Below are 17,220 nucleotides of genomic sequence, written 5' to 3' on the forward strand. Positions count from 1 at the left end.
TGGTAACACTTTACACGTGTTGTAACACAGTCAAACATATCCATGCCACTCCACTGCGAGAGGACACCTGGAAGCTTGCACCTGGTTTCTCCTAAATTTCATCCCACACACCTTTTCCCTTTGCTGAATTTAATCTGTATCCTTTCACTGTAATAAACCATTTCTGAATCTTGTGAGTCCTTCTATGAACCATCAAGCATGAGGGTGTCTCGAGGACCCCCTACACAGTTGGACAACCATACCCAAGCATAAGGCCATTGGCTGACAAAGTATAAAACATACATATACCAATAAACATACTGTGGGTCTAAAAATAAAATTGCTTCTATTATGAGAGTGCAATGTTATGATGAGGTAGATTTTTGTGTTTTTGTATTTTGTATTCTTATTGTGGGACAATGTTTAAGGAGAAAGACTGCTATACAAACATTACTACTATGATAACAAAAGTAACAGAAACCTCAAAAATTCCAAATTTCCTAATTACTGAATGGACCCATTTTGCTCAGGTGGCTCTCATTTCTTTTTTCTTTCTTTCAAATTGAAGTATAGTTGTTGTACAATATTATATAAGTTTCAGGTGTACAACATAGTGATTCACAACTTTTAAAGGTTATACTCCATTTATAGTTATTTAAAAATACTGGCTATATTCCCCATGTTGTACAATGTATGCTTGTAGCTTATTTTATACCTAATAGTTTGTACCTCTTAATCCCCTACCCTTATATCGCCCCTCCCTCCTTCTCTCTCCTCACTGGTAACCACTAGTGAGGTAATGACACTAGCGGTGTCATTACCTCACAGGTGGTATGTATATATATGTGTATATATATATACATACATATATTACACATTCTTTATCCATTCATCAGTTGATGGACACTTACATTGCTTCCATATCTTGGCAATTGTAAATAATGCTGCTATGAACATTAGGGTGCATGTATCTTTTCAAATTAGTGTTTTTGTTTTGTTTTTTCAGATATATACCCAGGAGTGGAATTGCTGGGTCATATGGTAGTTTTATTTTTAGCTTTTTGAGACACCTCCATACAGTTTTCCACAGTGGCTGCACCAATTCACATTCCCACCAACAGTGTACAAAGGTCCCCTTTTCTCCACATCCTCACCAACATTTGTTATTTGTGGTCTTTTTAATGATGGTCATTCTGATAGGTGTGAGGTGATATCTCATTATGGTTTCGATTTGCATTTCCCTGTTGATTAGTGATGTTGAGCATCTTTTCATGTGCCTGTTGGCCACCTGCATGTCCTCTTTGGAAAAATGCCTATTCAGTTCTTCTGCCCATTTTTAAACCAGGTTGTTTGTTTGTTTGTTTGTTTGATGTTGAGTCGTATGAGCTGTTTACATATGTTGGATATTAATCCTTTATCAGTTATATCACTTGCAAATATTTTCTCCCATTCAGTAGGTTGTCTTCATTTTGTCGATGGTTTCCTTTGCTGTGCAAAAGCTTTTAAGTTGAATTATACCCCATTTGTTTATTTTTTGCTTTTATTTCCTTTACTTTAGGAGACAAATAGGTGGCTCTCGTTTCTTATGCATTTTCATGAATCGTCCACCTACAGAGTTCCTATCAAAGGCCTGACACCAAAGAGGGATTGGAACATGAAAGAGAACCTTAGACTAAGAAAGCCTAAAAAGTGAACTCAGGGCTTCCCTGGTGGCGCAGTAGTTAAGAATCCGCCTGCCAATGCAGGCGACATGGGTTCGAGCCCTGGTCGGGGAAGATCCCACATGCCGCAGAGCAACTAAGCCCGTGCGCCACAACTACCGAGCCTGTGCGCTAGAGCCTGCAAGCCACAACTACTAAGCCCACGTGCCACAATTACTGAAGCCTGAGCGCCTAGAGCCCATGCACCTCAAGGAAGAGCAGCCCCCGCTCGCCACAACTAGAGAAAGCCCACACACAGCAACGAAGACCCAATGCAGCCAAAAATAAAAAATAAATAAAAAATAAAAACTTTTAATAAAAAAAAGTGAACTTAATGCAAACTCATGTACAAAGATCAGAATTAAAATCACTTGGAAATCAGATTTCTAAGTGGAAGGTACTAAGGTGTCCTAAAGGAAAGCCATCAGGCAAGCAGCAATCTAATTAACTAATATGAATTATTCTAATTAAGTTCTTATGAACCAATTCATTGTTCTGTGCCCTAATTATTAAGTACATCATGACCAAACTAGGTAATCAGTCAACACCTTGACAGAAATTTGGAATGTTGGGGAAACACTATGAACTAGCAGTAAAGAGATGTGATTTCTAATGTGGCCTCCACTATTAACTAGCAGTGTGGCTTTGGTCAAGTTACTTAATCTCTTTTGGCTGTGATTTCCTCAAGTGTAAAATGAGGAATGTGAAATTGATTTAAGGTCTCTCTCAGCTTGAATACATATATTATAATGACTATATTTCAGGAAATGTATTTACATGATCAGGAAGACCCACATGGGCTTCTTTGCAAAGATGCAGGCAAAAAGCATCTGCAGAGTCCTATTTTGTAGGAGGAGAGTGTACTTATATAAATATGTAATTTACCTAGGCATTTTATTAAGAACGTTCCTTTAAAGAATTCAGTATCTATATCACAAAGAATCTATACCTTGTAAAAGGTACTGGTACTAGCAGAGCTACACGACATATTAAATGCAGTTCTTCATTCTAGTTTCTTTATGCTAGAATTTTTCCATATGAAAAAGTTAACACGAGAGAGATGACAACCAAATGCAATGTGTGATTCTTGATTGGATCCTAGTTTGAAGAAACTATCTGTAAAAGACAGCTGGAAACAGAAAAGCTATGTGGCCTTCACTAAAACAGGCTCTACTTGGGACTTGCCTGGTGGTACGGTAGATAAGACTCCACGCTCCCAATGCAGGGGGTCCGGGTTCGATCCCCGGTCGGGGAACTAGATCCCACATGCATGCTGCAACTAAGGAGGCCACGTGCCACAACTAAGGAGCCCGTGAGCCGCAACTAAGAAGCCCACCTGCTACAACTACGACCTGGTACAACCAAATAAATAATAAATTTTTAAAAATCATGCTTTAAAAGCAAAACAAAACAAAAACAGGCTATACTTGGTTCCCCTGATTTGGGTTTAGACATATTATAGAAAGCTGATCAAGCACATGCTATTTCCTCCTTTTTGAAAACACTTGCCCTATTTTTCTGCCTAGAAACTTGTATTCTTCCTTTAAGACCAAGCTCAAAAGTAACTTCCTTGGTGAACCTTTACTTATTCATCCACCCAATAGAATATGTCCTTCCTCTTGTCCCACAATATTCTGTTTATTATATCTATTTTCACATTCCATTATAATTATCTGCATATATTTTTTCTTCTTTCCCATCTGCTTGCCTTCCTCTCTAAATTAGGAGTTACTCAAAAGCAGGTACCATTTTTTATTCATTTATACATTTGTAGTCCCTGGTAATTCAAAACACTGGTAGAATGCTCCATATAAAATCTAACATCCATTCAACAGAAGTATAGCGTAGAAAGGAGAAAAACATAAACCAGAAAAAAAATGAAAAGGGAAAAACTGATGGCAGACATCATGAACGTGGCCACTTTGGAGATCATTTTACTTAATGGGACATTAGGTAGTGGAAGTAAGGCCCCAACAGAGCCAAATTGTGAGACATTTTTCAACTCCCATGGTCCTTTCAGGACCTAACTTCCTCTGCACAACAAGCTCTAACTCTACAGTCTCCCACAAAGGGAGGAAAGCAAGTAAAAAATTAATTTACTCAAATTGCAATGTAATGAATTACCTGTACCAAGAGTATTTCAGAGAGAATCTGAAGGAGGACCAACGGCCAGCCCAAAAGATTTAATCTACTGATGAAGTGGCCAAACAATATATGGAGATATCGTCAATGAATTTCCCTCAAGTTAAACCCCATTAGCAATTACCTTCGTCACACTGTACTTAAGCTTACTACTATGTAGAAGCTATTTTTACATTTAGCATTTGTCAGATTCTTCCACTGTCATAATTTAAAAACTCACTGCTGTCTCCACCAGGTGTTTTTTTCCCATTTTACTCTACCTGGGCTTTAGCATTCCAATCCCTAAGGGAGTCTGAGTAGATGAGCTATTATTGGAATGTATGAATATTGCTGGCATGAATGATCCACCCACATATTCCAAAAGGAATGACCAGTTTGCAGAATTGGGGACTGCCCCATCATAATACTGGAGGCTCCCTAGATTATTTCAGTGTTAGGCTTGAAAAATCTTTGCCTCAGGACCAACAGCCACAGCTCAGAAAGACTGAAAGAAAAAAAAGAAAAACTTTTCAAGTCTTGGCTCTGTGAAGAGGATGCTGCATCGCAACTGGGTCTTTACAGCCAAACCTGTCCTTGAACCTCATCAGCAACAACAATGACACCAGTCTCAGCTATGAAGGACAGCAATCCTGAATACAGAGAGGTGGAGTGGGAGAACGAAAAAGGTGTTTTGTTTATAACTTCATCCCCTCCTTCCTGACAACCGATGCCCAGAAACCATGTAATGCGCATACTGAGGTAACTTTGGTGTCCTTATTGCAAAACCAGAAAACTTCTCAAGAAATACCATGAATTTGCAGAAGGCCAGTTGTTACTACGTGCGTAGTGGTTAAAGAATGCTGGCTCTCATATCCAAAGGCCTAAATTTACATTCCAGCTCAGGTGTTTTCAGATTATGTGACCTTGTACAAGTATTTACCCTTTCTCTGCCTCAGTTTTCTCATCTCTGAAAGAAAGAGAACATCACCTTCCCTAAAGAATCAGTAAAATGAGATGAGATAATCCACGTAAAGTGTCTGGCCCAAGACAGGCACACAGTACATGCCCAATAGATATCTATTATAATTCACGACATTTGATTATTCATGAGAACTTCAGTAATGCAATACTGAGACAGATTCATGGTTCACTTAGTCTGGCATTTGTCTCTGATGGGGGCAGCAAAAGGCATTTGGGGAGAGAAGTGAATGCTCTTTTTTGTTATTAAATGAATAAGGCTTTATCTGAAAATATCCCTAATTTCTTTGATTAAATCTCTAAGAGTAATATATCACTTATGAATGAATCTACATCATTTTTGACCATATTTATATTTGCAACTGGTACCAATTTCTCTTACTTACATTAAAATACTACTTTCAAAATGCAGGGTGGGGCAGCCCCTTATTTCTTATTTTCCAATATTTTGTGAATAATCCCATATTTACCTTATCTCTTAGTCTTGATTTCATAGTCTTCATTCAGATTTCTTCTACCAGCTTTTAATTTCAGAGAAAAAAAGAGCCTTAAGCTTTCGGCACTTGATTATCTAGTTTCTAATTTATTCAGTTCAATTCATAATGGGTATTTTTGAGTTCCTACTGCAAAGCACAAAATTGAAACATACAAAACATAAGATGGAGTTTCTGTTTTCAAAAAGCATACGGTCTTCTGGAGATCCAGTCAATGAAAACTTTTTTTTTTTAAATGATCTACTATGTATCAAATCAGCTGTAGCCTAGAGATTAAGAGCACTGACTCTGGAGCCACACTACTTGGGTTCAAATTCTGGTTCTGTCACTTAATGCAAGACCTTGGGCAAATTGCTTACATTCTCTGTATTTCAGGTTCCTTATCTGTAAAACTGAGCTAACAGTATTTTCTGGGGTTGTTGAAGGATAAAGAAGTTCCACATTAAGCACTTAGAACAGCAGCTGGGTAGCATATAGTAAGCACTCAATAAAATGTCAGCAATTTGAGGTAGGCATTAAAGCTATTCACAAATATTCCTATCCTCTCTCCCAGACACATGGAATGCACACATGGTAGGATCACATTCTCCTGCTCCCTGTTGAGTTAGGCATGGCCATGTGCCTGACTCTGGCTAGTGAAATGTGAGAAGTAGTGACATGCCTCTGGGTAGAAGATTAAAACCCAGTGCATAATTTGCAGAGTCGATTTCTCCCTGCCATGGTGATTAAGCAGCATGTGGTGAAATGAAGCCTCTGATACTAAGATGTGTAACTAAGTATCACATATCTTGTGACTAAAATGAACAGTCCTTGCTAATCCACCAGGGACAGGTAGCTGAGACATAGACTCTATGCTGTGTTAAAGCCCTGAGGCATTGAAGTGATTTCTTAGTGCAGCTTAATTTAAGCTATTCTGACCAATACAATATCATTCCAGTCACTAGGGATACAGCAGTGAATCAAACTGACAAAATGCCTGCCCTCCTGAAGTTTCTCAAGACTTGAATGCAATACCCAAAATGCTCTATGCAAACAAACTATTAAGAAACAGCCGCGGGGGCTTCCCTGGTGGCGCAGTGGTTGAGAATCTGCCTGCCAATGCAGGGGACACGGGTTCGAGCCCTGGTCTGGGAAGATCCCACATGCCGCGGAGCAACTAGGCCCGTGAGCCACAGTTACTGAGCCTGCGCGTCTGGAGCCTGTGCTCCGCAACAAGAGAGGCCGCGATAGTGAGAGGCCCGCGCACCGCGATGAAGAGTGGCCCCCGCTTGCCGCAATTAGATAAAGCCCTCGCACAGAAACGAAGACCCAACACAGCCATAAATAAATAAATAAAACTAAATTAAATTAAAAAAAAAAAGAAAGAAACAGCCGCGGGACTTCCCTGGTGGCGCAGTGGTTAAGAATCCGCCTGCCGATGCAGGGGACATGGGTTCAAGCCCTGGTCCGGGAAGATCCCACAAGCCACGGATCAACTAAGCCCGTGCGCCACAGCTACTGAGCCTGTGCTCTAGAGCCCACGAGCCACAACTACTGAGCCTGCATGCTGCAGCTACTGAGCCCACATGCCACAACTACTGAAGCCCGCACGCCTAGAGCCCAGGCTCTGCAACAAGAGAAGCCACCACAGTGAGAAGCCTGTGCATCACAACGAGAAGTAGCCCCTGCTCACCGCAACTAGAGAAAGCCCGCTCGCAGCAATGAAGACCCAATGCAGCCAAAAATAAATAAAATTAATTAATTTTTTAAAAAATTAAAAAAAAAAAAGAAACAGCCACAATGACTGATAAAGAGTTTACCACTTCTTTCTTCCTCCCACAGTGAGATCTTTGAAATGCAACAAATGAGTCAAAATAGAGGGAAAAAAAGCTCAAGATAAAAAGAAGTATCCATAACATGGTCTCATATAACTCTCACTATCTCTCAAAATGCATGACACAGATAAACACCACAGGGATCATCCCATACAAACACAAAAGAAGCATTAAGAGAGCTGAACCTGAGCAGGAGGAGACCCGTGAGAATTTACTATTGACTCTGCCACTAACTGGCTATGTAACTCTGGCCAGTGTGATGAGTTGTCAGTCTCCCAAGTCCCTCAATATTTGGAAATAAGGAAATATCATGTCCCTTTCTAAGAGGTAAACTGTATGATGGATCTGAGCATCCATTTATTCACTTATTCATTCTTCCAATTTTACAAGTAGTTATTGACTATCTGCTATGTGTCAGGGAATATAACGCACAGTGATACAGGGATGAAAAGACAAACAAGGTCCTGCTGTCATGGAGCCTATATTTACTATGGGACATAGATAATAATAAATCACTAAACACGTTAATCTTATACTGCAAATAGTGGTAAGTGCTTTGAAACAAAGAGACGTGCTAAGTGTGTTGGGGGAATGGTACTTTAGATCGGGTGAACACAGAAGGCATCCCTGTGGAAGTGATGCTGAATTCAGAAACATGACTGACAAGAAGGAATCAACCCTCTGAAGATCTGAGGAAAAGTGTTCCAGATAGGATGGCAGGTGCAAAGGCCCTGAGGCAGGAAGAAGAGCAGAAAGAGCTCTGGGAAGAGTGGTAGGAGGTAAGTCAGAGATGGAGGGGTCAAACCATGGAGGCTCCTATAGGCAATAAGGAGCTTGCAAGTTCATGCAGACTTTGAAACAGAAGAGTAATATAATTTAATTTATAATTATTATTTAAAAGGATCATCCCAACTGCTATGTGGAGAGGAATCAATTTGGAGGCAATTTCAGTAGTCTAGATAAGGGACTGGACAAGTGGTGCTAGAAAAAGGAATAAGAAAAATGGGAAAGGTCATAGTTAGATATATTTTGGAAGGCAAGTGACGGGGTTCAGAACACACTACCCCAAAATATGGTGCCTTGGCATACTGAATACTTTGAGCTGAAGGAATTCAAGAAAACACAGATGCAGGAAAGTCCTTCTGACCTTCCCCAGCCCTCCTCCCCTGAATCAGGTCTTAAGGCCCTCACGGGAGAGGTGCCCTCCCTATACCCAGAGGAAAGGAACATCCTTATCTCCAAGACGGGGATGCCAAGACGAATCCAAACAAGCAGGCCTTTCTAAAATTTCCCCAGTCTATTACCCTTAACTTTTTTGAACTTTTTTGAACTATCACATTTTTCTATGACTCTCCATTCTTCATCAGACCTAGTACTAAACACACATAGGTTTAACTGTTTCTTCTTTGAGATTTCATTTCCTTATAAAGGCTCCCATGTCATATAAAATTTTCAGACCTAGCCAGGGTCCCTAAGAGGGCTGAGAAAAACGTTTTCCTCTTCTACACAAGTCAAGATGACATACTGATGTGTAGGATGAGGAGAGTGAAAGAAAGATAGAACTGAAGATAATGGAAGATGATGTTACTTCCTAAAATAGGAAAAGCTAAGAGAGGAACACGTTTGGGGGTGGAGATCAGGAATTCTGTTTTTGAACATATTAAACTTGACAAACCCAGTGCATAAATTTTCAAAAAGAATAAATGAGATTTTAAAACACCTAATATATAGGGACTTCCCTGGTGGCCCAGTGGGTAAGACTCCACGCTGCCAACGCAGGGGGCCTGGGTTCAATCCCTGGTGGGCCAACTAGATCCCGCACGCATGCCGCAACTAAGAGTCCTCATGCCGCAAATAAGACCTGGCACAGCCTAAATAAATAAATAAAACACCTAATACATAATCAATGCTCAAAAACCAGTTATTTTTTTCCCAAATTTACTAAATCTCCTAAAGAGATAATATCAATCTTACAGATTCATGAACCTTAGTTGACTTGATATATGTGAATAAAGGTTATTGATAATAATGAAACACGTATGTAGCTCTACCCATGTGCCAAGTACTATTTTAAGTGTGTTTCATCTATTAATGAAGTTAATCCTCCCAACAGCTCTATAAGGAAGGTGCTGTTATCTCCATTTCACAGATGAAGAAATGGAGGCACAAAGTAGAGGTTGAATAACTTGACCAAATCCACACAGGTAGAAAGCAAAAGCTGAATAAAAATGTATTACTAAATGCCCCGATGTATATTGCAGATAATAAACTGAGAAACAAAGAGACAGATTATGTTGAATATTTAACAAATATTTATTGGCCATCTCACTTGTATCAGGCAGTGTTCTAGGAACCAGATAGAGCAATGAACAAAACAGACCAAAAGACCTGCTCTCATGGGCTCAGTCAAGAAAAAGTGATTTGGAGAAAGAACAACTTGGGCTTAGCCTGGAAACTGTGTAGGATCTGAATATGGAAAGGGGAAAGCAGGAATCCGTTAGCAAACTACAGTGGCCTCTTCGGCACAGCTTGTGACCTGTTTCTGTCCGAGCCGAGAATATTTTGTACATTTTTAAAAGGAGAAAGAGAAGGAGGAAGATTATAGATATGATGTTCTGAACATCCTTGAAGGAGGAGGAAGCAAACACTGCAAGCAAACAGGCCCGGCTATAAAGGTGCATTTGCTGCCTATTCAAGAAGCCACATGGACCCCAGGATGGCTGGAGAGGAGATATTCACTGAGGAAAGTGGTGAAAGGACAAGGACAAAGAAAGGCAAGAAGTAGAGACAAGGCCTGCTGAAGTTGACAGGTTCTTTTTCTTTGTAGGTGATGGGATGGCATTGAAGGAGAGTGAATCCATAGGAAATCACTGTTCAGGACAGTCGGTTCTCACACTTGAAAAATGTGTCCAATCTTAGAAGGGCTTAAAGAATAGTATTGTGATGCACACGACAAGGGCAGAACTCTAGAGCTTTCAAAAGTAACTTTGAAAGAAAACATCTGCCTTTCACAAAAGCTCTGCCCAAACAACCTTGGAAACCCTTTCTTTTAGGATATGAACCATATCAAACACCTACTGAGTGGTGATCATTTTGTAATGTATAGAAATATCAAACCACTATGTTGTACGCCGGAAACTAACATAGTGTTATAAGTCAATTATATATCAACTTTTAAAATAATTAATTAATTTTTAAATATAAATGATTAAAAAACTTACATAAAATTATTTAAATAAAACTGACATTAATTTGTTTTGAAAAAACAAAAACAAAAACAAATCACCTACTGAGACCTCCAAGTGCACGTGAAGCTTGTCTTTGCTAGAACAGAAATCTCACTTCTATACTCTGGGTCTAACGTCTTGTTGCTGTTCTTTCAATTTTTTTTCCTTAGGGGAGAGAACAGAATTTTATCTGTGTATTTGCAAATTTTATCCTAAGTGTAACTGGAATATGAGACATGAACTATGTGGAGAAATCTGGCCAAATGTGGAACAAGAAGGGTAGGGGCCCAGAGGCATAAAGGATTGGTTTGCTTAGGGGCTTTATTGACAGGACAGTAAAAACAAAGGCCAAGTGGGAACCTGAGCCAACTGAAAGTTAAATAACAAGAGACAAACTTGCACAGTAAAATGAGAAGACCTTTGAGAACGGAAAAGTATGTCTAAAGAGGTAGCCTTAGAAAGAGGACAGCACCCTAGTAGAAAAGGAGATTAAACAGTTTATCTTTCAAGAAAGGAGGAACCAGTTCTAAAAAACAAAGCTGCCTGGCACTGAGATAATGTAATCCAATGTAATAGATAGCAGGACAACTATATATGACATAACACAGAAATCAGGAAAATTCTCTATGTGGTACCAAGGACAGACATAGTGTTATTAATTGGTTATTAATTGACACTAGATAAAGCAATTTGGGGACACCCATTTTTCACACACCCTATGGAGCTTAGTACAAGCCACTGAAATGTAACAATAACTATAATAAAAACCCAGAAAAAGAGATTAAGGCATTTGCGCTTGGCGTGATTATACTTATTTCTCACTGAAACAATACATTTTTTTAACAATTACCCATTTTAAAACAACGCAAGAGAAAACACTTCTGTATTGAATTCCTATTGCTGTTGTAACACATTACCATAAACTTGGTGGTATTAAACAACACAAACTTATTTTCTTACAGTTCTGGGGTCAGAAGTCTGAAATGGGTCTCACTGGTCTAAAACCAAGGTATCAGCAAGACTGCATTCTTTCTGGAGGCTCTAGGGAAAAACCTGTTTCTGTGCCTCTTCCAGCTTTTAGAGGCTGAGCACATTCCTTGGTTCGTGGCCCCCTTCCAACTTCAAAGCCAGTAGTCTTTCTTATGCTGTATCACTCTGCTGCTGACTCTTCTTCTGCCTCCCTTTTCCACTTTTAAGGATTTTGTGATTACATTCACCCTATGCAGATAATCCAAGATAATCTCCCTATTTTAAGGTCAGCTGATTAGCTAGCAACCTTAATTCTATCTGCAACTGTAATTCCCCTTTGCCAAGTAACGTAAAATATGGACAGGTTCTGGAGATATCTTTTGGGAGCCATTATTCTGTCTACCACAACTTTAACCAAAGTTAAACTATATTGTGTAAGATGGACATTCAGTCGATCAACAATGCTGAAATCTTAGATTTGTTCAGCACCTTTATAGACATTACACATTCTTCTATATGCCTGAAAGGTAAACTCTGTACATCGAGTACAGAGTTTACCTTGTAAACTAAATAAATTGGTATGCCTTTTTGTAATATTCTTGGCTTGGGAGGCCTAGGGAGCTTTACTGTACTTTGCAGATTCTGACAGCTTAAAAAGAAATATATATAACAACTACTGAAATATGTAGTATTTCATATAAATAAATAAATTGGTATGCCTTTTTGTAATATTCTTGGCTTGGGAGGCCTAGGGAGCTTTACTGTACTTTGCAGATTCTGACAGCTTAAAAAGAAATATATATAAGAACTACTGAAATATGTATACTGTCTCTTTTTGGGGAGAGTAACAATATCCTAAAATCACTATTTTCTGTTAAAAGAATACATGTTTACACTGCAGACACTAGAAAAAGTTGAATGTTTTCTAAAACATTTGGTCAGAAATTTAATTTTTAAAAAATTTTAGTTCAAGAGAATGCAAACAGTAGCAGTGAGGAAAAGGCAGTTTTACTTCCAGCTTTGGCTCAAATAAAGCAAAGAAATTAGCATAGTGATATCAGCCCACGGTGGTATTTTAAGTAGAGAAAGAAAGCATTTACTTTTTTCATTTAATTTTATTATTTTCTTACAGACATGTTCCAAACAAGCTATGATTTTCTTGGCAAAACAGCTCTATCAAGAGTCTCACCAACCTCTCCCTTGAGGGACACAGAGACTAGGGCAAAGGAAAGAAAAACGAGGCTAGACACCTGTCCCCAGTGGAAAAAGGAAGAACACACCTGGAGAGCAGCTCAGACAAAGGGAGCCAAGGAGGAAAAACAGTAATTGGAGAGAGACTGCTTCCAAGCTGTTGCTGGTTTATAAGGTAAATCTATTCCTGGACGAAAGGGATACAGTAGCAGCACACTAAAAACTGGGACAGATTGTATCTCCTTCAAGGCTCCGCTCTTATGACACTCCTTCCAGGAAGTTTTCCCAGCATGGCCTGAGCCCAGTTTGGATGAATGACCCGCCTGAGATTGCCAGGCGTCCCATGCGCATCTCATTAATGCATGCATGCATTCATTCATTCATTCATTTATTCACTTAACTCATATTGAGCACCTAACACGCTCTAAGCCCTAAAAATAAAAAAATAAACAAGGCATAATAGCATTTATCACATGGCATTTATTTGTCCTGGTGTTGGCTTTCTGTCTCTCCCACAGCAGCTTCTGGGAAGGCGCCCTATTTAATTTTTGCATCCTCAGTGTCTAGACAGTGCTTGGCAAGGCTAGGTGCTTAATGAACTTAGGAATGACCTCAAAGCGTACTTCTGATAGGGGGCTATGTTCTCCAAATCTGTCTTTGAGGGGACAGGGGATGACCGGTACACAAGATGAGAACGGTAAAAGCATCTTTATTCGGAGTGCATACAGCAATCCAGTTTTCCTGTGTGGCTGCTAGTAGGGGAGTGTAAGTTAAAGAGAGTACTGGAGTCCAGGGCGGGGTGAGGAAGGTCCTCCTTCCCGCGTGCAGGAGGGATTGGGGGCCCCAAGAAGGGGGGTTCTCGCGAGCCCGCCCGCGCGCCTCACCAGGTCAATGGCCACGATGTGCCGGAGCGCCACGACTCTCCGGATGGACTGGGGCGGGTTCTCGGTCAGGTAGATGAGCAGGTCACTGAGCACCACGTACTTTAAGGTGTGTTTCCCCGTGTCGGGTACCACGATGCACGGCTCGTAGGCGCGGATGGCGTCGTAGACCTCGGGCCGGCAGATGCCTCCGCAGGAACGCGTCCAGGCGGCTGTTCTTGCGCGCGGGGCTGGCCATGCGGGGCGTCCGCTGCAGGGCCGAGGGCTGAGGGTGGCGGACGCCTCCGCGCAGCCCCGCCTCCGCGCCGCCCGCGGTAGAACCCACGCGCGCCACAAAGCCACCGCCACCCCCGGGCGCTGGGGACCGGAGCCCAACTCCTGGGTCCGGTTCCTTGGAGCACCACCTCCCCCCTCCCGTCCCCGCCCCCGCTCCAGCCCCCGCTCCAGCCCCCCAATCCTGGTCTCAACCCCAGACAACAGTGGGCGGGCCGCGAAGCCGGTCCCCCAGGTTCCTTGCTGGCAAGCATCCTGGGCCCGCCACTCACCCCGGCCCCCTACCCTCGCCTACTCCAGCTGTTGCCGACCAAGCCATTTCTTACAAACTGTATGGAAGCCTCGGCTTTAGTCTGGTTTTCTATTAGAAACTTGAATGACATGGAATTTACCGATTTATTTTTAAATAGAACAAACCTAGAGCCCTATTGAGATCAATCACACAGGTTTAGCATTTGATTATAACACTGCCTGGCATAGCTCTCTAATTTTTATGAGTAGAAACGTAGCTCTTCTTTCTCCAACTACATAAAAGCTCTCTGACAGAAGAAAATCTTATAAATTGTTTTGAGCACACCCAAGCCTACCTAATGGATATGCTTCTGTTCCCAGTGCCCAGGACAACGCCCTGTAGGCAGTCGGAGCTCAATCTGTGTAGGATGAATGAATGGGTGAAGCCTGCATCTTGAAAAAATTGAAGCTTAGAGGTTGAGAAATGCTGATCATGCAGCCTTGAGACTGCAGGGTAGTAAAAGTACTGCTTAGTTTTTACAGACCATGAATAACTTATTATAAATTAGGTTAGAGAGATGAGAAGGACACAGCAACAGAAACTTGCCTCCAATAACTCTAGGTGAGAACTTTCATTTTAGTTTCAAATCCTAGAAAAGTCATTCTCTCTCCCTGCCCACTCACCCAGAGACCTGGTAATGCAAACCATATATTTATATTTTGTTTGATTTGCTCCAGCTACCTGCAACCCAGAATCGAATTATATATTCTTTATTGCATTTTATATTCTCCTTTTCCTCATATTTTACTATGGCATACTGTATGTTGTAAGCAATTTCAAATCCTTTGTGGAGAATATAAATAAATTAAAATGCATAAACATATTGTAAACTAAATCGCTGCAAAAGGGAACTGAGGAGAAATGTTTGGATGTGACTAAAGAAGTCTGAGGAACTCAATAGCAGCAAAGAAGTAGAAACAATATTTCTTTTTTTGGCGAGAATGTATTTGGTGAATAAGGAGAGAAGAGCCACCTGCTGACAAAATTTTAAATGACCTAGCATTTAAAGTTTTCTTAGAATCTGATCATACATCTGACTCTTCATAACTTCATACCTGGAGCCCCAGAGGCATGGCTATTTCCTCTGAAATAAAGACTATTCCCTATGTAACCCAGTCTAGAATTTGTTGCCTCAAACCAACAGAAGGCAAAGGCCCTTCAGCTTTGCCAAATAGCCACACCTCACAAGAGTGGTTGAGAATTAAATGGCTACTGCAGAGGTGGAATGTGAGGAAAGTGGGGAAAGGCATCAGTCCAGACTGCTATTTCGTGTCTCTCGGGCTCCCTGTTCCATACCCACTTCCTGGGACTAAGAAACAGAATTACTGGATCGGGACCGGAAAAGACAGCATACCTGCTCTGTCAGGAATACCATCATAAATGAGCTTTTGGTGATAAGGGTACTAGGCTTAACAAATGTTGCACATGAAGAAGGGAATGAAGCACATGAAGAAGGGAATTTAACAAAGGGTCTGGTGGTTAAGGTGACCTCAATTAAATTTTTAACTTTGTGGCACACAGAGAAGGCAGTATCTTGGTTTCCAGGCACTTGTTGTTCTATACTGTTGCCAATGTTAACAGCAAAGTTCGGATCACAGGAAAGGGGTTTAATATAGGAGAAAGATCCCTAGATTTGGAGTCAGGAGAACTGGATTAGAGCACTAATCCTGTTGCTCATTATCTGAGATTTTTGGAAAGTCACTTCACCTTTTTGAGCCTCATTTGACCATTCGTAAAATGAAACTAGTACTAATTTATGCCCTGCTAACCAAAGAGCTGATGTGAGGAGCAAAGGCAATGACTTATGAATTCTAAAAGCACTACAGACAGGTAAGGTATCCATATTCCCTTATCTTTTGGTAAGCTTTATGAGGATAGTTAACATAAATACACCCTACATGAGCATTTACTCCTTATCTTCTAAATCCATCCAAACTCAGGAAGCATTTGGTACAGATCCTCTGCAATCAAGCACTTAAGAGATGTTTCTTGATAAAACTATCAAAAGGAATGGAACATTACTTACCTGGAACTAACCCCCAAAGGCACTCTCCTTAACCAGAAGAACAGAATAGCCTTAGGTCCAAGGATGAAAGGACAGTAGTGTTGAGCATAGGTCTGCAGAGCCAGATGACCTGGTTCAAATTCCAGGTCTCACTCAGTAGTTTAAAAAATTACCTTGGACAACTTTATTTATTTATTTATTTGGCCGCACTGCACGGCATGCAGGATCCGATCCTAGTTCCCCAACCAGGGATCAAACCTGGGTCCTTGGCAGTGAGAGTACGGAGTCTTAACCACTGGACTGCCAGGGACAGTTCCTGGACAACTTACCTTAATTGCTCAGTGCCTCAGTTTCCTGATCTGTGAAATGGGGTAATAGTACAAACCCCATAGAGTTATTATGAGGATTAGCAATGTTTCTAAGTACTTAGAACAGGTACCTGGAACAGAGTGAACAATGTGTAAGTGTTTTAAAAATAAATTGAACAAGTATGTGATTTCCTGGTACATATATGGTCATTTAGTTCCCCATATACAAAGTAGTAATATCAAATTCTTCCTTGTTGGGTGCTAGCCTAACTTTTTAAACTTTAGATTAAGGCTCAAGACAAAATCTAATCTACATGCACAAATATACAAACAAAAGAATGGCATTTTTACCTTTTTTTTTTTTAGTTGCATTTTTGGTGGAGAAATGAGCAGTGGGCCATAGGTCATAAGAATCCTGTAAGGATTTCAAACTAGAAGTACCCTTCAGTGGGTCTAGGGATCCCAAGTGTTCCCATCTCCCAACGTGAAACTAAAGACAGTATGTATAGAGAGGTACTTGAAGCCTGTAGCAGGTAAATAGAACCTGAACTTTTAAAGGTGTCTGAATTAGGAATCCCTTGGTATTTCTATTTAGTATTAATGGATACTGACCATTTAAATATCTACAATATTAGCAGTCAACTGACATATAGAGAAGTGGTGTCATTATGATAAAGTCTAAGGAACCATGCAAATGCTTTGGATTAAAACAAACAACTTTCGTTTACTAAATAATGCCCCAGTGCTCTGTTCTGCCTCAGGCTTCCTGCTTCACACCCACTTACTCTAAAAGAAACCAATGATTGGACTAGAACCCAATAAAGACAGCTCACCTGACCTATTTTCCAACTTCTTTCTCGGCCAGGAAGCCCATCATGGATGAGCTTTTGGTGACAATGACACTAGGCTTAATAAGCTTTGAGACAAATAAGAGACTCTGACACAGAACTCAGTGGTTATCAACTCATGTTATATTATTTGGGTTCAA

At 40.6% G+C, this 17,220-nt stretch overlaps 2 protein-coding genes across 2 annotated transcripts in view; one reads left to right on the plus strand and one right to left on the minus strand.

Annotated features, from left to right (window-relative positions):
• Positions 1-14,992, minus strand: part of C13H12orf56 (chromosome 13 C12orf56 homolog) — a 75,166-nt gene extending 60,174 nt beyond the window's left edge. The window contains 4 exon segments of the mRNA XM_068561960.1: positions 112-220; positions 13,358-13,531; positions 13,533-13,811; positions 14,975-14,992. Coding sequence (XP_068418061.1) covers positions 112-220; positions 13,358-13,531; positions 13,533-13,811; positions 14,975-14,992 — 580 coding nt within the window.
• Positions 12,466-17,220, plus strand: part of XPOT (exportin for tRNA) — a 45,309-nt gene continuing 40,554 nt past the window's right edge. The window contains exon 1 of the mRNA XM_068562035.1: positions 12,466-12,648. The gene's annotated coding sequence lies outside the window, so the exon portion shown is untranslated. The remainder of the gene's footprint in view (positions 12,649-17,220) is intronic.

The sequence above is a fragment of the Eschrichtius robustus genome, chromosome 13 (genome assembly GCF_028021215.1).
Source record: "Eschrichtius robustus isolate mEscRob2 chromosome 13, mEscRob2.pri, whole genome shotgun sequence".
Taxonomy (NCBI): Eukaryota; Metazoa; Chordata; class Mammalia; order Artiodactyla; family Eschrichtiidae; genus Eschrichtius; species Eschrichtius robustus.